The sequence below is a fragment of the Symsagittifera roscoffensis genome, chromosome 4, assembly GCF_963678635.1.
Source record: "Symsagittifera roscoffensis chromosome 4, txSymRosc1.1, whole genome shotgun sequence".
Taxonomy (NCBI): domain Eukaryota; kingdom Metazoa; phylum Xenacoelomorpha; order Acoela; family Convolutidae; genus Symsagittifera; species Symsagittifera roscoffensis.
This window is the reverse complement of record NC_087065.1, coordinates 69,914,234-69,935,939: the sequence shown is the minus strand read 5'-3', so window position 1 is coordinate 69,935,939 and position 21,706 is coordinate 69,914,234. Positions and strand designations below refer to the sequence as shown.

The window sequence follows — 21,706 nt, the reverse complement described above, 5'->3', positions numbered from 1 at the left end:
CACTGTTAAACGTGAAACGTGCTGAAAAAAGGAGATCTCGAAGTTGGATATCAACCAGTGAACAAAGTTGTTTACGGGAAAACGTCTAGTACAGGATTGCGATACCCTTGCTTATCACAGGGGTAAAGATGAGAACGATGCCCGATATAAAGTGATTTTCTACACTACAAGTCAAACACTTGATCTATAAAGGTGGGGGCTTTTTTAAAATACACAGTTTAAGGTTTTTGGAAAAATAAAAAGAGTGGAAATTGAGCAGTTTATCTTTTTTTTTTTTTCATAAAATTTTCTCGAAATTGAACCTACAACTTTTTGTTGATCAAGTTCTTAAGTCAAAAGTAAAGCAAAACAAAAATAAAAAATGGAAAAAAAACTTGGAAAAGTTCGAATGCTTTGAATAAAAACGCTCTAATATGGCAATCAAAATAACTGAAATTTGAAAACGTTACGGTTCAAAAATCCAACAATTGTCCTTATTTTTTGTTCCGGGCGGCTTGAATCAAGTTTATGGTAAGGTTCGGCAGATGGTGGTAACTACTCAACTATATAATTAAAACTGATAAGAAAAAACTTTGTCTGATTCTCTTCACAAAAATATGTCAAGTTTTATTGTTTCGACTTTCGAAGGAATTGACGTAAAATTAAACGTTTTTAACTTAACGTCTGATAACACGCGTCAGCGACAGACTGAATCATTCCAAATTGAATTCAGGCAAACATTTTGGCCTTACCTTTCCAATACAAAACAAAAAATATATCCCTTGGTTTTTTTAAATAGCCTGTGGGGGGATGAAAGGAAGACTAAATGGAAAAAATTACTCATTTTCATACATTTTATTGAAATTATTTTTTTAAGGCAACAATTTTTTTTCAGTTTTAAAGGCTTTGCTCTGATATTGGAGTAGTTTTGTTAATCCAACTTTTTTGAAGAGGGTGACGGAATCATTATGCTAAGAGTAGATTTTTTGTTCATTCAAAACTTTGTTTTTCAAATAAGCATTTTTGACAACTTGTTTGCCATCTGAAAAATACAGCTGGCTTGTAATCGAAAACAAACACCTGTGATCATTTTTGTAAAGTTATGGGGGGTTTGAAACTTGCCAAATTGAAATAGTGAACGGAAAATTATGTTGCGTTCTTATAACACGCATAATAATCAAACTAAATAATTACAAATGGATTTGATGCGAGCAATTTTGTCTTTTAAGTGCAATACCAGACGTTAAATACAATTTTAGGTCTTTTACATAGCATGTGGGGTGGAGGCAAAAGCGAGAAAAAATGAACAAAAATAATCATTTTTTTTTCGAGTATTTTAACGATTGTTCTGGAGCAAAATTTTTTATTTGTTTTTAAGGGGCAGTCGGCACATTCAGGGTTTTGCACTGATTTTAGAGTAGTTTTTGGTTTCTATTTAGGACTTTTTTCAAAGAAAGAAATTAACTTTTTGCACATTGTTTGGCAAGCACATCGGTTCCAAATTTGTCTTTTGAAAATTGAAAAACTGGCCAAAGCGGAATGTCATTAAATTGCTCAAATTGATTATTCCCTCTTCGGAATTGAGAGGGATGCATCCGACCTTTACCTCTGCAACAATGAATGTATTAACACAAATCGATTATATTTTTATTCTTTAAAAATATCACCAGGAATACTGAATACAAATGACAGAAACGAACGTGTAAAAAAACGAGATTGGTAAATCTATCAGGTTGATTAATGATGCTCAACCATTCTCAATTTCACTTTCAAATCAGCTTTGTTTTTGCTAAAAGCACTACTTTTTATGCTAAGATTGCATTTTAAAGAGATGCTTTTTTCGATTATGGAAAAACAAGATAAATTATGATTGAGATTAAGGCGAGACGAACTAGCCAACCGTATAAAATTACATCTACATAACCTATTATGCAATTATTTCATACATCTAGCGTAACTATTGCGCAACTGCTCAATTTTTGAGGGTGAAAGTGACAAATGGTTTATACTTTGGCTGCTTTCTACACCGCTTTTTCAGCGCTGGCTGGAAAGGGTTTTTCAGCAATGAAAGGCCAAAGTGGTATCGAATTGATAGTTGGTGTCGGATTGCCATGCATCAGCCGTCAATTTGATGGACTAACCCATTAAAAGATTAGGAATGGATATCCGACTAGGAAAGATTATTTTTAATTGGTGATCTGATATAAAACTGTCATTACAGAGCTGCTTCTTACTCAATTAAATTGAAAATCTGCATCAACAAACGGCAGCCCTCATAAAACATACAAAAAAAACAAGTTAATTTATTCGACCTAAAAAACGAGATAAAAAACTAGAAAAATCTGGTGTGTCAAACTTAATCTTACTCCTGAGTAGTATTTGTTGGTAGTAATCAGGGTGAGGGGGAGTACTGGCGGTTTCCCATGTATTAAGATAGGAATACAGATCAAAAAAATTTGGCAAAAAAACCTCAATAGAAATTTCAGAAAATTTGACTTAGAAAAAACAAAAAAATCGCTTAAAATTTTTTTTATCGAAATGAAAGTTGAGCGCTTATTAAAAGTTGTCTTGAAAAACGTGTGTGAAAACCTTTGATCGTGTTATTTCTTTAGAATGAAATGTAATTACCTTTTTTTAAAAATACAACCCCTGGCAAATAAGCCATCAATTAAGCCTGCAAAAAAAAACAATTTAATAACAGAAAATTTTTTCCAGTACATCCAGTAACGAAATAAATCTAGGCACCTTAACTCTACGCATTAACTCTAGGCACTTTTAAACGTGAAACGTGCTGAAAAAAAATCTCGAAATTGGATATCAACCAGTGAACAAAATTATTTACGGGAAAAAGTCTAGTACACGATTGCGATACCCTTGCTTATCACAGGGGTAAAGATGAGGAGGATGCCCGATATAAAGTGATTTTCTACCTTAAAAGTCAAACACTTGACCTGTAAAGGTGGGGGCAGTTTTAAAATACACTGTTAAAGGTTTTTGGAAAAACAAAAAGAGCGGAGTTTGAGCAGTTATCTTTTTTTCATAAAATTTTCTCGAAATTGAACCTACAACTTTTTGTTGATCAAGTTTAAGCCAAAAAAAGCAAAACAAATATAAAAAAAACTAATGTTCAACCCAGAACTTGGAAAAGTTCGAATGCTTTGAATAAAAACGCTCTAATATGGCAAACAAAATTACTGAAATTTGAAAACGTTACGGTTCAAAAATCCAAGAATTGTCCTTATTTTTTTGTTATTTTTGAATCAAGTTTATGGTAATGCTTTCTACACCGCTTTTTCAGCGCTGGCTGGAAAGGGTTTTTCAGCAATGAAAGGCCAAAGTGGTATCGAATTGATAGTTGGTGTCGGATTGCCATGCATCAGCCGTCAATTTGATGGACTAACCCATTAAAAGATTAGGAATGGATATCCGACTAGGAAAGATTATTTTTAATTGGTGATCTGATATAAAACTGTCATTACAGAGCTGCTTCTTACTCAATTAAATTGAAAATCTGCATCAACAAACGGCAGCCCTCATAAAACATACAAAAAAAACAAGTTAATTTATTCGACCTAAAAAACGAGATAAAAAACTAGAAAAATCTGGTGTGTCAAACTTAATCTTACTCCTGAGTAGTATTTGTTGGTAGTAATCAGGGTGAGGGGGAGTACTGGCGGTTTCCCATGTATTAAGATAGGAATACAGATCAAAAAAATTTGGCAAAAAAACCTCAAAAGAAATTTCAGAAAATTTGACTTAGAAAAAACAAAAAAATCGCTTAAATTTTTTTTTATCGAAATGAAAGTTGAGCGCTTATTAAAAGTTGTCTTGAAAAACGTGTGTGAAAACCTTTGATCGTGTTATTTCTTTAGAATGAAATGTAATTACCTTTTTTTAAAAATACAACCCCTGGCAAATAAGCCATCAATTAAGCCTGCAAAAAAAAACAATTTAATAACAGAAAATTTTTTCCAGTACATCCAGTAACGAAATAAATCTAGGCACCTTAACTCTACGCATTAACTCTAGGCACTTTTAAACGTGAAACGTGCTGAAAAAAAAATCTCGAAATTGGATATCAACCAGTGAACAAAATTATTTACGGGAAAAAGTCTAGTACACGATTGCGATACCCTTGCTTATCACAGGGGTAAAGATGAGGAGGATGCCCGATATAAAGTGATTTTCTACCTTAAAAGTCAAACACTTGACCTGTAAAGGTGGGGGCAGTTTTAAAATACACTGTTAAAGGTTTTTGGAAAAACAAAAAGAGCGGAGTTTGAGCAGTTATCTTTTTTTCATAAAATTTTCTCGAAATTGAACCTACAACTTTTTGTTGATCAAGTTTAAGCCAAAAAAAGCAAAACAAATATAAAAAAAACTAATGTTCAACCCAGAACTTGGAAAAGTTCGAATGCTTTGAATAAAAACGCTCTAATATGGCAAACAAAATTACTGAAATTTGAAAACGTTACGGTTCAAAAATCCAAGAATTGTCCTTATTTTTTTGTTATTTTTGAATCAAGTTTATGGTAATGTTCGGCAGATGGTGGTAACTACTCAACTATATAATTAAAACTGATAAGAAAAAACTTTGTCTGATTCTCTTCCCAAAAATATGTCAAGTTTTATTGTTCCGACTTTCGAAGGAATTGACGTAAAATTAAACGTTTTCAACTTAACGTCTGATAACACGCGTCAGCGACAGACTGAATCATTCCAAATTGAATTCAGGCAAACATTTTGGCCTTACCTTTCCAATACAAAACAAAAAATATATCCCTTGGTTTTTTAAATAGCCTGTGGGGGGATGAAAGGAAGACTAAATGGAAAAAATTACTCATTTTCATACATTTTATTGAAATTATTTTTTTGAGGCAACAATTTTTTTTCAGTTTTAAAGGCTTGGCTTTGATATTGGAGTAGTTTTGTTAATCCAACTTTTTTGAAGAGGGTGACGGAATCATTATGCTAAGAGTAGATTTTTTGTTCATTCAAAACCTTGTTTTTCAAATAAGCATTTTTGACAATTTGTTTGCCATCTGAAAAATACAGCTGGCTTGTAATCGAAAACAAACACCTGAAATTATTTTTGTAAATTTATGGGGGTTTGAAACTTGCCAAATTGAAACAGTGAACGGAAAATTATGTTGCGTTCTTATAACACGCATAATAATCAAATTAAATAATTACAAATGGGTTTGATGCAAGCAATTTTGTCTTATAAGTGCAATACCAGACGTTAAATACAACTTTAGGTCTTTTACATAGCATGTGGGGTGGGGGCAAAAGCAAGAAAAAATGAACAAAATTATTCATTTTTTTTCTTTTTCGACTATTTTAACGATTGTTCGGGAGCAAAATATTTTATTTGTTTTTAAGGGGCAGTCGGCACATTCAGGGGTTTGCACTGATTTTAGAGTAGTTTTTGGTTTGTATTTAGGACTTTTTTCAAAAAAAGAAATTAATTTTTTGCACATTTTTTGGCAAGCACGTCGGTTCCAAATTTGTCTTTTGAAAATTGAAAACTGGCCAAAGCGGGATGTCATTAAATAGCTCAAATTGATTATTCCCTCTTCGGAATTGAGAGGGATGCATCCGACCTTTACCTCTGCAACAATGAATGTATTAACACAAATCGATTATATTTTTATTCTTTAAAAATATCACCAGGAATACTGAATACAAATGACAGAAACGAACGTGTAAAAAAACGAGATTGGTAAATCTATCAGGTTGATTAATGATGCTCAACCATTCTCAATTTCACTTTCAAATCAGCTTTGTTTTTGCTAAAAGCACTAAGATTGCACTATTTTTATGCTAAGATTGCATTTTAAAGAGATGCTTTTTTCGATTATGGAAAAACAAGCTAAATTATGATTGAGATTAAGGCGAGACGAACTAGCCAACCGTATAAAATTACATCTACATAACCTATTATGCAATTATTTCATACATCTAGCGTAACTATTGCGCAACTGCTCAATTTTTGAGGGTGAAAGTGACAAATTGTTTATACTTTGGCTGCTTTCTACACCGCTTTTTCAGCGCTGGCTGGAAAGGGTTTTTCAGCAATGAAAGGCCAAAGTGGTATCGAATTGATAGTTGGTGTCGGATTGCCATGCATCAGCCGTCAATTTGATGGACTAACCCATTAAAAGATTAGGAATGGATATCCGACTAGGAAAGATTATTTTTAATTGGTGATCTGATATAAAACTGTCATTACAGAGCTGCTTCTTACTCAATTAAATTGAAAATCTGCATCAACAAACGGCAGCCCTCATAAAACATACAAAAAAAAACAAGTTAATTTATTCGACCCGAAAAACGAGATAAAAACTAGAAAAATCCGGTGTTTCAAACTTAATCTTACTCCTGAGTAGTATTTGTTGGTAGCAATCAGGGTGAGGGGGAGTACTGGCGGTTTCCCATGTATTAAGACAGGAATAGATTTTTAATGTATTAGGATAGGTAGTAGGTTTGCCAATGTATTAATATGTGTTATACTAAGATGGTAAGTCTTAAGTTTCAGATGGTAACTTTCAAAAGTTTTTACATTGAAAATCAATTCCCTGTCTTAATACATAACCAGTGGTCCCGGATAGCTATTCCCTATCTTAATAAAAGGGGGACCGGTAGTACCTTGCCTGATTGCCAACAGCATACACTACTATCCTGTTGCTGAATCTCTGCTATGCTCAGATCTTGAACTTTTGCTAATATTTGGAACAACTCATTTAGATGTCTTTTAAAAATTGAGCTAATTTTTGCACCAAGATTAATCATTTGTTACTATTCTCTATCTATTGATAATATTCAACAAACAATTCTGACTGTTTTCTAATGCAGATCAAAAATTTTTGGCAAAAAAACGTCAAAAAAAAATTTCAGAAAATTTGATTTAGAACAAATTATTTCCTAATTTTATCCTCTCACACGCTATTTAAAGCACAATGTGATAACGTAGTAATACGAAAAAATTGTTTGCCTCATTTCATTTTAGATTAATTAAAGTTGCTGCTTGCACTTCCCTAAATCCTTATAACTTGGCGACAAATGACCAAACGTGAAAAGTCTTTTTTTTAAAGTTTTTTTCGCCTTCTGAATCAATACCAGAAAACTTCTATTGCAACCACTAAATTTTTGTGAAATTGACAAACAGAATGCTTAGAGATCGGGTTTCAGATCGAAATTTTTCGCGGTTCTAGAAGCAATAGAAGCACTCATTATTTTTCTAGATTTGATAAAATTAAAATTGCCAAACCTGAGTTCAACTACGTGGGTTAAATTAATTGGACTATAAGTGATAGTCAGGCGATGCGTTTTTTGGTTATTGGTCATTCCACGCGTTCTTTGGTTATTTCTATTTAGAACGTGTACGTTTGTAATTTGATGCTTGGTTATTTTAGAGCAGCGTTAAAATATCAACTCAAATTGCGATTTCTCCAAAAACTTAGAATTTTGAACTCTTTGTGTGCTTTTTCAAATGTTCCGCTCTGGAACTTTTTTCTCTGGGGTTTACGCTTTTTTCCAGAACAAAATTAGTCTCTCTGTGTTATTACGAACTGTAAATTATAACCAGGCAAAAATGAAATGTTTTTGTACCAAAAAACTTTACCATTTACGATTAAATAAATAACAACAAAAAAGCACTAGCAGCATTAATTTCAAATTCTAATCATCTACTTATTTCTAACAAGACTGCTCGTATCAGGGCGAAGCAGTATCAGAGCGAAGCCTTTTAAGGTCTATAGAGCAGTAATAACATGGAAAAATTAAATTTAATAAAATAAAATGAAAAAAGTCATCCCCTATACGCCATATAAAGTACAAAGTGACAGATTTCGCTCCTAGTAACAAACCATTTATGGCAAATATGCTTCCTTCAACCAATTTAGAACGATTTCTTAGACGGAATAAATCTTCGTTTACCCGTTAATAGCGCGAAATATGGCGCGTTAATTGTCCCAAATTGGCCAAAACGACAATATTTAAACGCCCATAACTCTACAAAAAATGATCACAGGTGAAATATCTTTTCAAAATTAAGCTCAGAAAAACAATACTTTTTGAATGATTAAAATGCCGTCATTAGATGGCTAGTTAAAAAGTCGAAATTTTTCTGATAAAAAACCACCCCGAGCACAATTATTCCGTTACTTTCGTTACGAAATTCGGAAATGTGAACTCTTTCTGCTGAAGTTAACATGAGGGATTTTTTCATGCACAAACGAACAAATGGGCAAAAAATCTCAAAAAATCAATGCCTTTTAAAGTGTCCTAAATTGAGTGAATTCGGTTCTTATTTCTTTCAATGAATAAATGATGGTATTCAAATTCGCCGAAAACGTATTCGCACATTGAGACCTCAGTGCAGAAAAGACGCCCCTATTTAACATTAACTATAGAGCTTAATTTTGAAAGAACAAATTACAAATTTAATGCGAGTTGGTCAACCTTCCTCGTTTAAACGAGAACAAAAAAATTTTATATTTATTATGGAGTTTCTCTACGCAGACTTTTGCAATCTAGTTAAAAGTTTCCGTTGAAATTCGTGTCTTGCTTTTAAAAAATCAAAGCCTTAGCTTGAAAAACAAAAAATGAAATAACAGTAACGTCATAAGTAAACGTTTCAAAACTTCCAAGGATCTACTTAAGATCTTAGGATCTACCTTTGGTATCTACTTAAGAATTGCCATCCCTATTAATAAAAGCAGTAAATTAGCACTGAGCTTTCTATTGAGAATTATAATTTTGCTGCATTCTGATTTGCCGAAAATGCGCTATTTTAATCTAGTTAACAATTCCCCCCCCCCCTTTTACGAAGGGGGGTGGGCAATTGTTAAGTAGATCCACTTCCAATTCTGGATAAGTTCCTGTAAATTACAACTGGTACTCGACTGCATCATGCGCATTTCTCAACTTGGATGTATTGCACGTACGTCAGGCGCTAATCTCAGTAAATTTGAAATGTATTTTAAAATTTGAGCAAGTAATCTCAAGCGCAAATAATACTTTTACTGCTGTTAACATAAAAATGATCACAACTGATTGATTAGCTTTCCAATTTGCACTCATTTCTCAAGATTGTGTTTTTTTAGTTTTTTTTCTGCGCAAATTTGCTGATCTAAAAATATAAAACAGAAGTGAAAATGAACTAACCTGATTGACATTGAACTCGTCTGCCAAATATAGTTGGAAAAACGCGTTGAATGTTTGAAAAGTTTCTTAGAAATTTGCGGAATTAGTAAAAAGGCCCAAAGACTGGAAAATTTATGCTAATGAATTATCTCAAATTGAAAGTTTTTAAATACTCAAAATTTTACAAAAAATGATCTCGATGGAATATAGTTTTTTAACCGTGAGTGCTAATATATTTTCATAATTTTTTTAGTTATGAGAACTTCTAAGTTGTCAGCATCTTTCAGACTGTATGAAATTCCGTCAAATATTTACTGATTACACAACAAATTACACCATCATGGAATTACACAACAAAAAAATGACTGAAGATACCATCATTGAACTAAATAGCTATAGCAATTGTTTAAGTATGAAAATATGAAAGAAGTTTTGATGTTTTTAATAAGAGCAATCTATTTGCTTAGATACTCGCGTAGATAGGATTACTGCCAGATTATCTTTCATTTTTTGGTTTCGAGCGGCAAAAAAAAAGCTTATTTCACCAACTAATTTAGTTCTAAACAGCATGGCATAATGCAAAGGAACTATTAAAAAGTAAGCTTACGGCCTTAAATTTGATGCGCAGTGATTAAAATTAATTGATCGTCTGAAATTGCAACTGAGCTTTGCCTCCGATTTTGAGAACACATTTGCTTAATTGGAAATCCGTAGATTTAAAGTCTAATTGGAAAGCAGATCCGTAAAAATAATCAGAGAAAACTGAACCATTTCTAGCTGACCCAAACCTGTTTTCACAATCTTTTTAATCAGTTTTTAAATGCTCACTAAAGTATTCATTGATTTTTAAATTACTTCTTAATAGACTCTGATCTCAGGCAAAATTAGTAATCACTTTTTCAATTGAAATTTAATAGATTGCTAATAGACTGCGCGCATTGGGGCAAGTTGTTGAAAATTCCGACAGCTCTTTAACTTGTCTCGGATATTTTTTGTACCAGAAAAATTTGATGAAGCTGTAAATTTTGAAATCTTCTAACCCCAACATTTTAGAAAATTGATTGTAGGAGGATTTTTTAAAGATTTAAACTCGGAAAAATGATATCGAGCCAAGTTAACATCATCTTCCGCAAAGCAGTTTAAGTGGTAGGATGGTACTTTGGTCTAATTTGGAATTTTCAACCAATCAGAAAAGAGCATTTTAAATGCAGCGCTTAGCAAATTTAACGAACTAAACACTGACGAGTAGATCGCTCAACTTGGTTTATCTAGGGGGAGGATGTTAACTTGATCGTCGATATCTTCATTGGAGTATAAATAGGTTCCCTTGAAAACGATTTCTTCGATCGCTGAAATTAGCCTTCATGAAGAACACAGCGACCATAAAAATTCGATAACAGACTTCAAACGTGGGAACAAAACAAAATTTGGTCAGCGCTGTTTAGCGCTAGGATGTGAAAAGAAAAGAATTATCTCAAATACATGTGGGCATGGAATGTTTTGATTCTCTAGGGGAAAATTAGGCTTCATTTTGCTCCACTTTTCTTAAGTCCATCTCTAACAAATCGGTTTCTAATCGGTTAAAGTTATAACATAAATCGATTAGGGAAGTTAAGGAATCAGACGTACAGTTGGTATTTATGACACCAAATAGATTGTTATGACTTCTGCTTTTTGTCATGATTGCCATAAACCGTCAGATTTGTCTGGAAATCAATCCAAAAGTTTGATGGCAAAGACTGCACCGCAAATACTTTTCAGACAAATTTCAGTTCTATAGTTTTTAGGAGTTTCCAAGGCCAAATTGAGTATCTTAAAAAACCATGAATGTCTCCCTAAAACAACCTTTTTTTAAATGATTGATCATTTCATTCGATTAACGTTGATAATCTCATGGGAAGATTCAATCGAACGACTTTAGTTCTCAGAGAAATAATCGTTAGATAAATTTTATAAGATGTTTTGCCATTTTTCTTACGAACAACGTGCACATTTTCTTCGTTTTTTTTAAAAATTTTTTTCAGTTTTATTTTATTTCATTTTCTTCAGGTGATAGCAACCAATCATAGTTTAGCAGAAAACTGAAATAAAATGGGACAACCTAACAAGCTTCGTTTAAGAACTTCTGTTATTCAGACCATCGTAAGAGTAGCCCATTCAAAGTTATATCTATGTAAAAACAAGTACCACGAATACGTCGTGTCGTATGGCGAGTGCTATGTCATATTGCAGCGCTTCCAGTCGTAATTGTACCCCGATAAAATGTACCTCGAGAAAAACTTATCTATGCTGGAAAAAAAAAGTCTGAACTGTTTGACTTTCAGAAGATGATCTTCCAGAGATGTTAATTAAATTGTAAACAAATAGCCCTTAAAGCTGGGCTAGTGGATCAGCCTTCCTTTTTCTCACCTCAATTCCACAAAAAACGGAGTTTTTAAAATATTTCAGAAAAAAAGTCTGGAAAAAAATTCTGAAAAAAGTATTTCAAAAAAAATTCTGCAAAAAGTATTTCAAAAAAATTGAAAAAAAAGGTTGAAAAAAAAAGGTTTTCGCTTTTTATTTTAATTTTTTCTTCTTCTCCAAAAATAAGCATGATCAAAGTTTGAACATCCATCGGCTATAATTGCATTATTTGATTTTGCAGGTCACGCGTCTCATGTTTATGATCATGCTCTCATTCATCCTGCTCCTGTCCCCCCACCGACTGTGGAATTTGGCCCGCTTCTTCTGCCCCGAGCTGGCCTCCTTCACCACCAAACATCTCCTCAACCAGATCGCAAGCATCGTTTACACGTGCAACAGTATCGTCAACCCACTCATTTGCTGTCTCGCATCAGAAATATACAGGTAACAATTTGTGTTCGCGGAGGAATTATAGCATTTGAAATTATGGCCACAGTTAGGAACTATGGCCTCAGTTGGAAGGAACTGTGGCCTAAGGAACTATGGCCTAAGGAACTATGGCCTTGGTTTGAAAAACTATGGCCTAAGGAACTATGGCCTTAGTTTGAAAAACTATGGCCTTAGTTGGAAGGAACTATGGCCTGAGAAACTATGGCCTCAATTGGAAGGAACTATGGCTTAAAAACTATAGCCTCTGTTGAACGCTTCTTCCTAGAAACTATGGCATAAGATGGGTTTTCCCACACCAAATTAGATACCTCAAAAACGCTAGTAGGTCATAGAAGCTGTTTTATTTTGAAGCCTTTTCCACTAAAAATAAGTGATTTTAAAAAATCACAAATAAATTCTGTGTCGATAAAATTGGTGTGAATCTTTTCGTGCTTCAGGCAGATTTTAGACTGAACGTAAAAAAGCACCCGCAACCATTTATTTTCACTACGTGTTACCGTTTTATTTGAAGGTTTATTCAATATTTTGGAGCCTAATGTCAATCTCCTCTGCAACCCAAGTAAACGATGGTAGTTTTTAAAATAATTTTTCTCCATTCTTCATTATTTACAGCTTGCTCAAAAACCATTCTAGTAAAATATGTCTTAATAACCTTTGAAAATGTTGAATATCTATGAACTTTTATTTTAAAATTGGTTATAGTTTCACTTTTATTCAGCTGCATTTCTGTTAATAATTTGAAGTATTTTTTACAATTGGTTGCATAATTTTGATCTATGGAATAAAATAGCCGATTTCGCATAGAAAGTCGTCTTTCGCTGCTACTCGCTAAATCATGCGATTTGCTTTAACATTCACTCATTGTCGAACTTAGCTTTAGTTATTGTTCTAGTGACAATAGTCACTAGAGCTTTGGTTATCATTACGACCATTTAAAATGGGGAGGAATTTTGTATTCGGTATTTTTTGTTCCGACCATTGAAAATGGGGAGAAACTTTGTAGTAGTGTTTTAGTTTTTTCTTTTTGTTTTCCACGCAAAATCAGGTACCACAAATAATCATAGGACTGGGTTGAGTGATATATCATTTTAACACCCGATCAGTCGTGATTCGAACGAAATAAAAAAATACAAAAAATTTTCCCAGTGTCAAGAAAAACCGGTTTGAAATTTTTGATTTTTGGTCGAATTTCGAACTTATATGGCGTGAGCCTGTAGGCTTACAATAGCTTACCTTAAGCCGTTAAAAATTAATTGTAAAATTACTAAAAAAAACGTTTTTGGAGTTTTTTAGCTTCTTTTTGGGAACCAAAAACTTTTAAAAAAAATCTAAATATTTCTGCAAAAAATTTTAAAAAATTATTAGTCATTTTTCTGAAAAAATCTTTGTCCAATTTGTTTTTATTACTATGGCTGTCTAATATGCCTACATTACATTTTTCAGTCAGTTCTTGTATCGCACCAAGCAGAAAAAACTACACTAATTTGGAAAAAAAACTTGTAAACCGTAGTTATGGTCGGAACATACTGTGTTTCAAACATTCTTGCACAGTAACCAGCTATCTTTGTTTCTCCTTTCTTTCTGATTTTCCCCGTAATTTCGAGCGGTTCAAGCAAATTCAAGTTCGAAAGTTCGTAACAAAAAATTGATCAATGAAGACAAGAAAACTTGTCCGGGACGCTTCATTCAACACTTCGTTGGCAATAAAAGTTTGTAAAAATGATTGTGCGAAAAAGTTACAAAAATGTTCGTTTTTTGGAAAAAAAACGGTTGCCAATTTGTACATAATTACCTAAATTTCTAAGCCTTTGAATATATTTTTTTCACACCACGCACAAGAAAGGCCACTAGTTCGAAGAAAAAAAAATAAACAATATATTTTTTGTAGTTTTTATGAATGTTGTCGGAGCATTCTAAGCAACCAGAAAAGCAATCGTCAAAAGTTTGAGTTTGCATATAAAGTGGAGAGGGGAGACAATAAAAAGAAACCATCCAATCAAAAAACTTGAAACTTTTAAAAAAAGGCTTATCTGGTGTTAAACGTTCAGAAAAAAATAGGAGCTGAAAATTTATCTTTTTAAAAATTTTCTTATCCATTGATTAGGCACTATTCGAATAATCCATCTAAAAATTTCCTGAATTTGCTCAAGTTTTTTTCAAAATAGATTTGTCCTCAGAATTAGATCTCGGATTTCTGCGTCATTTTGACTTTTCAGCAAGAAGTCAAAAATTGGCAAAACAACCAAAAAGTCAAAAATCGGCATGTTTCTAACAGACAAAAAAGTTTGATCGACTAAAATTAGTTTTTTAGCTCCTAAAGCATTAGAACTAAATGCCAAGCCAATTATTGACAGAATATTTTTTCCAAAAAGACCCTAGTACAGAACGGATGTTTGGAAGACAGTGTCAAAATTAACCCTACTTGAGTTTTTCCTGAATCGTTAGACCTTAAAACTGCAATTGTCGCGTGCAGTCCCATCCCTCGCAATTATATTGGCACCAAAAAGGTTGTTTAGGCAAATTTCAGGGTCTATCAGCGAAAAAGGATGTAGCAAAATGGGAATTCTTTTTGTGTTTGAACAGGTCGAGTTCCTGATTTAAGTTACGCGCGCTTTTGAGGAAATCCGCCCGTTAGATCTAATAATTTCCTTTTTCGTTGAAAATAAGAAATCATTATTTTTCAAAAGGCTTTCACTGAATAATTCCCATGCTTAACATTGTAAAATCATTCAACATTTCAATCAAGTTCCAGTACAGTACAGAAACAAAAAAGCAGATATAAGACAAAGAGATCTATATTAAGTAGCAAGCAGGAAAGATTGCGATGACTGTTATCATTGCTAAGAAGCGAGAAAAAAAAACTTTTTTTTTAATAAAAAGGATTTCAAAAATGAAAAAGCGGGGAAAAAACGTTTTTTTTTTTCAAAATAAAATATTTCAATGTTGAAAAAAGCGAGGAAAAAACTTTAAACAAAAAACATTCAATGATGAAAAAAGCGAGAAAAAACGTTTTTTTTTAAATGAAATATTTCAATGTTAAAAAAGCGAGAAAAAAAATTTTTTTTTTAATATTTCGAAGTTGAAAAAAGCGAAAAAACACTTTTTTGTTTTCAAAACAAAATTTTTTAAAATTGAATTTTTTTTCAATTTTTTTAAAATAGAGCCAACTAATAAACCATTTTAAGATATCAAAAGTGATTCAACGAAGAACAAAAATTTTTTAAAAAAAAGGTTGCACTGCATCCAATATTGGCATACCTTTTTGTGGTTTAGACAACAACTGAAGATGATGTACAGCAATGTCCGACAAGAGAAGACTAGTTGTCCGACAGCCACGACAGCAGCCACGAACAAAGGTGTGAGCAAACCAGTGCCCACTGCCAAATTAACACGTGACCTCAATAACTACAGGCGAGGGGGAAGAGGTTCCGACACAAACGAGTTTTCACAATTGTAGACAAACATATTAAACAATAATACATATGAAAATGCTCAAAGGCTACTTTCCACCCCCCCCCCCCCCTCTTGCCTGAATAAAGAAAAAAATTCATAATGGATAAATTCAAAGTTCTGAACATATTTGTGTTTTATACCTTAAATGGCAAAATTATGCGTGTAGCAAAAAAGTAGCCGGTATGAAACAAAAACGAAAACATAATTTACGGGAGTGGAAAAGAGTCCATTATACATATGAAAATGTCTGATTTAAAGGGGTGATCCCTACAAACTCGTGAGTATTGTTCAGAGGAGAGCTCGCAACCGGAAGATTGTTTTGGTCAAAAACATTTCCAAAAACTACCTCGATTCCTTATAAGTACGTTGAATTTAGATATATAGATATTTTTAATAGCAATATTTTGGGCGAACAATTATTAAGATGTTAGTTTCTTTCCATAATTTTACTCGCCCTATTCTAAAAAATTTTTCCCTTAGTCAATTTTACTCAATACTTCAGTTTATTTTATGCCAACAATCGACCAACAAATGTTTTACTGCTCTTGTTAATAAGCTATTGTTTGATAAGTTTATTTTTTGTGTTCTCAGCATTCTTAATAATTTAGCTGTCAAATTTAGATGTCCAAACACCCATTTAAGTAAATGTTTGAAATCTCTATTTTGATTTCTATTTAAACTCAATTTGCCCCATATCTGAAGTACTGAAAATGATAACTTCATTTGTTTATGTGTACATCAATTTTAAGTGGTTGTAAGGCCACAGATCTCAAAGACTAACTAACAACTATCAATGAAAATATAATTTTAAAAAAATGTAATTTGAATATTTTGTCGTTAACTATATTTTGCTGCTACTTTTTATTCCTGTAATTACGCGTGGAATAGATTACATTGCATGATTTATAATTTATGTTGTTAGTTACTCCTCCAATTTTTGATAACAAAGCTTATCGAGTGAGGTTTTCTAGCGAAGGATTTGGAAAAGGTTACCGCAATAAAAGCGTTTTTTTGGCGCGGTCCTCCGTCAATATTAATATATATTATATAAGCGCCAAAAGCGTCTTTATTGAAAATTTAGGGTTGATCCTCCTGAATCTGTCATTCAAAAAAGTGAAATTAATTTGTCAATCACAAAGGGAAAGTTAAACTGTCATTGAAAATTTAAAAGCGCCAAAATCCTACCGTTTTACAAAGAGTAGAGTAAAAAAGACGAAAATAATTATAGGCCAGATTCTCTGCTAAATAACTGCGTTAAAAAAGTACTGCATTCCCGTCTTTACAAATATCTGACGATTCAATGTTTTTAAGTTTTTTATGAAAAACAATTTGTATTCAGAAATGAATACAAAACGATCGATAGCTTAGTCGAATTAAAAGAAAGTTCGATTTGAAAAAGTGCAAGGACATGTAGCTTGTTCTTGGATCTCAAAAACAGCTTTGATACGTTAGCTCATAACCTAATGATATTTAATATAGAAAACTATGGAATCAAGGTGGTATGCCATGACTAGCTTCAAAGCTACTAATGTAATCGGTGGCAATGGGTATTTACAAATTTAGTGTACTCGAATTGGTTGAATGTATCATACCGGGTTCCCCAAGGGTCTGTAATTGGTCCACTACTGTTCCCTAATTGCTTGAAGAAGTCTTAAGCTTAGTTATTTGTAGATTACACTGGGTCGCTTTTCACTAGATAAATTATCAGTATATGTATGTGGCTGGTCGAAAAGAAGCAAACTACCATTTAACGATAATAAATTATTTTAGTTAAATTTTTGACATATTTCAGTGCTTCCAATCTTCAGCTGTGTCTTAAAAAACCAAGTCTAACGCCTAACCTTTTGGCAAATATCTCGGTATTTTTGTTGACTTTAAACTTTTTTTTCCAAGCACATTGGAGTTATTGCGCAAATGAAGAAATTCGTACCAATCGAAGTGCTCATTAGATAATATTTTATCATATCAAACTCATCATACAATATGGTCTACTGTTATAAAAAGAAACTATTTTCACGAATTTCAACCTATTTTTTAGCAAAAAAACTTATCAAGATGATATTTTGCGGGAGAAAAATCGATAGTATGTGGGTGATTTTTACGAACACAAAATCTTAACAGATCAAGGGCTGTATGTGTACAATCTTCTCAAGTTTTATTGAAGATCTATAAATAACGTAAATTCGACTGCCTATTTTGACTGATTATAATGTAAGCTAGCGTAAAACGCACCTCCAGTACGCATAATAAACCGCATATATTGGAAACAAGATCTGCATTTTTGAGTGTACTCTGACAACACCCAATTACAAGGTTCATAATTACAAATTTTGCAATTTTTTTATTCAAATTTTTTATACAAATTTTGAAGAACCATACAGTTTTGCGAAGTTTTATTTAAGTTCTTCGAAAAATTTAAAATGAACTAAGAAACGTCACATCTGGGAAAATAAAAGCAATTGAGCAGTCGCATTTGGACGCAAGATTTGCAACTTTTGAGTGTACTCTTATAGTACCCAACTACAACGTTGAGAAATTCAAATTTTGAGAAAATTCACCTTAAATTTTCTAAAAAAAGTATTTTTTGAGAACCAGAAAAAATTTCGCATCTCCAAAACTACCAAGAAATTAGTAGTCTCATTTATGGCAATAGTCGCAATCTTTGAAAATACTCTGACAGCACACAACTACAGTGTTGGGAATTTCACTTGAGTGAATTATTTTGTAATTTGAGTTAGCTGAAAATTTCCAAAAAACCTCAAAAGTCGTCTTATCTCTCAAACTAAAAAGATTGGGGCATTCTTAATTGGAGGCCAAATTTGCAACCCCCTGAGATTACTCTGGCTGCCCCCAACCACAGGTTAGGAATTTCAAACTTTGAAAAAAAAATGAATTTATTTTCATGAATTTTTTTTTGGAAAAAAATCATAAGAAACATCATACCTGGACAACTGCAAGGTTTTGAGCAGTCATATTTGGAGACAAAATTCGCAATTTGTGAGAGTACTCTGACAGAATCTCACTACATAGATGGTAATTCAAGTTTTGTGAAATTTTTTATATCTACTTTCTCTGAAAAGTTTTTGAGAAAATCCTAAAAAACGTCATATCTCGAAAGTTACAAGAATTTGAGCTGCCATATTTAGTGGCAAGATTCGCAACCCCCTGAGAATATCCTCACCACATAATCCCAGAACAGGATTGACATCTTCAACGTTTTCGAATTTTTTAACATCTAAGTTTATTCAAAATTTCGGAGAAAATCATAAAAAACTTCGTATCTCGACAACTACAAGGTTTTGAGCAGTCATAATTGGAGGCAAAATTTGCAACTCCTGAGAGCACCTTGACAGAGCCTCACCACAGAGATGCGATTATCAAGTTTTGTGAAATTTTTTTATATCTAAGTTTTCTGAAATTAAGAAAAAATCCTAAAAAAACGTCATATCTCGAAAACTACGAAGATTTGAGCAGGCATGATCAGAGGTAAGATTTGCAACCCCTGAGAGTACCATCACAATATAAAACAACAGGAATGAGATCTTCAACGTTGTGAAATTTTTTAAAATCTAAGTTTTTGAAAAAATTTTGAAAAAATCTTAAAAAACGCCAGATCTCGAAAACTACAAGGATTTGAAAAGTGAAATTTGGAGGCCAGATTCGCAACCCCTGACAGTACTCTGACAGACAGCGGCTAACTACAGGGTGAGAGTTTGAAAAATTGAGAAGATTTTTCAAATTTTTTTTCTAGAAATTTTGAAAAAACTCGAAAATTGCCTATCTCGTAAACTAAAATGATTTGGTTAAACATATATGGAGGCCAGGATCGCTAAACCTGGGAAAACTCTGGCAACATCCCACTATTAGGTGGCTAATTTCAAACTTAATGAAAAAATCACTGAATTTAAAAAGGAAAATCGAAAAAAAACATTAATCGTAGCAATATACGATATAAAGCTTAAAAGTGAAAAAATTCTTTTGTTAAACATGCAAAAATAATACGTTAAAAAAGCCTACAAATGCCGAGATAAAGAAGCACGCCATTTAAATTTATGAGAGATAGATAGCTGAAAGTTGAAAAATTGGGAGACGGGCAGACAGACATAATCAAATTAGTTAAAAAAGCACGAATACAGACAGACAGACAGACAGACTTAATTTGGCCTCGCAAAAAAAATACTGAAAATTAATGACCTTGCTGAAAAATAATTGAAAAATTTTCTTAAGCATTGCAATATATGATATAGTTTAAACATGAAAAAACTTTTTCATTAAACATGCAAAATTATGATGCTTAAACATGGGAGATAGCTGTCACTCGCATTTAAACATAGTATAGATAGATAGATAGATAGCTGAAAGTTCAAAAAAAATGGGAGACTGGCAGACAGACATAATCATATTAATTAAAAAAAGCAGGTATACAGACCGACAGACAGAACTAATTTGGCCTCGCAAAAAAATTACTAAAAATTAATGACTTTGCGGGAAAATAATTGAAAAATTTTCTTAAGCAATATATGATATAGCTTAAACATGAAAAAACTCTTTCGTTGAACATGCAAAATTATGATGCTTGAACATGGGAGATAGCTGTCACTTGCATTTAAATATAGTATAGATAGATAGATTTGAAGGTACCAGTTTCAAAACCAGAAAGTCAAACAACTTATTTTCGAGATCCATTGCTGCAAAAATTTCAACAGCTTACTTTTCGAGATCGAGCAACTTACTTTTCGAGAACCCTTGCAAACAAAATCAAAATTTCAATCAATGTGGCTCAGATGATACCAAGTTGTAAATTTTTTTGGCGACAACAATTTATTGACATATAATTTGTTAAATTTTAAGACAGAGGAGTTAAATAATTTTGTTCATAGATTGAGGGATGTCCTCATACTCGAAAACTCTAACTTGTTCAATTTATCTTTGCATGATGATATAAATTTGACTATGTTTTGATGTCGGGTGGGGTTGCTCGAACTGTATTCTCTCAAAAGATGAGACGTTGTTTCGAACAACTTAGTTATATACAATTCAAGCCTGATAATTCGAATACAGCGATGGCTGGCTTCATTTTGCATCAATAGATCATTGTCATATTTTCGGAATTTCCAAGAACTGTTAAAGTCGGGGTGTTAAGACCCCGAAATTTCCCCAAATTATGATTGACGTGAAATAGAATATGATTGACGTGAAATAGAATATGATTGACGTGAAATAGAATATGATTGACGGGAAAAAATGAGCGACATATGGTTGGGTTGAAAGTTGAGATAGCTGTCACTTGCATTTAAATATAGTATAGATAGATAGATTTGAAGGTACCAGTTTCAAAACCAGAAAGTCAAACAACTTATTTTCGAGATCCATTGCTGCAAAAATTTCAACAGCTTACTTTTCGAGATCGAGCAACTTACTTTTCGAGAACCCTTGCAAACAAAATCAAAATTTCAATCAATGTGGCTCAGATGATACCAAGTTGTAAATTTTTTTGGCGACAACAATTTATTGACATATAATTTGTTAAATTTTAAGACAGAGGAGTTAAATAATTTTGTTCATAGATTGAGGGATGTCCTCATACTCGAAAACTCTAACTTGTTCAATTTATCTTTGCATGATGATATAAATTTGACTATGTTTTGATGTCGGGTGGGGTTGCTCGAACTGTATTCTCTCAAAAGATGAGACGTTGTTTCGAACAACTTAGTTATATACAATTCAAGCCTGATAATTCGAATACAGCGATGGCTGGCTTCATTTTGCATCAATAGATCATTGTCATATTTTCGGAATTTCCAAGAACTGTTAAAGTCGGGGTGTTAAGACCCCGAAATTTCCCCAAATTATGATTGACGTGAAATAGAATATGATTGACGTGAAATAGAATATGATTGACGTGAAATAGAATATGATTGACGGGAAAAAATGAGCGACATATGGTTGGGTTGAATGTCTCGTATCCTAAGGCAACACGTGCTGAGTGAAATAAAATCGACATTTATATCGAAAATGAAAATCGAGTATGAAATGACATTGCTACTAGTTGGAAAATATTTCGGATATTTTGAAAACTGAATGATAAAACAAGCAGAGGCGGATTTATGGATCTTTCACAATTTCCCGCCCCTCGTGAAATAGCAAAATAAAACTGTTCAAAAATTGTTAACACGGCGTTTTGCATGTTATAAATCTTGTGAAAATTTGTTGACATGTTCACGCTGACACGTTTTGATGCAGTTTCTATCATGAAAAGTAATTTTAAATAGGC

General features: G+C 32.7%; 1 protein-coding gene across 1 annotated transcript in view; it reads left to right on the top strand.

Moving 5' to 3' along the window:
* LOC134844411 (uncharacterized) overlaps positions 1-15,489 on the top strand; it is a 61,153-nt gene extending 45,664 nt beyond the window's left edge. Inside the window, exons 5-6 of the mRNA XM_063861073.1 lie at positions 11,771-11,973; positions 15,253-15,489. Coding sequence (XP_063717143.1) covers positions 11,771-11,973; positions 15,253-15,436 — 387 coding nt within the window. The 3' untranslated portion in view covers positions 15,437-15,489. The remainder of the gene's footprint in view (positions 1-11,770; positions 11,974-15,252) is intronic.
* Positions 15,490-21,706: the final 6,217 nt, after the last annotated feature.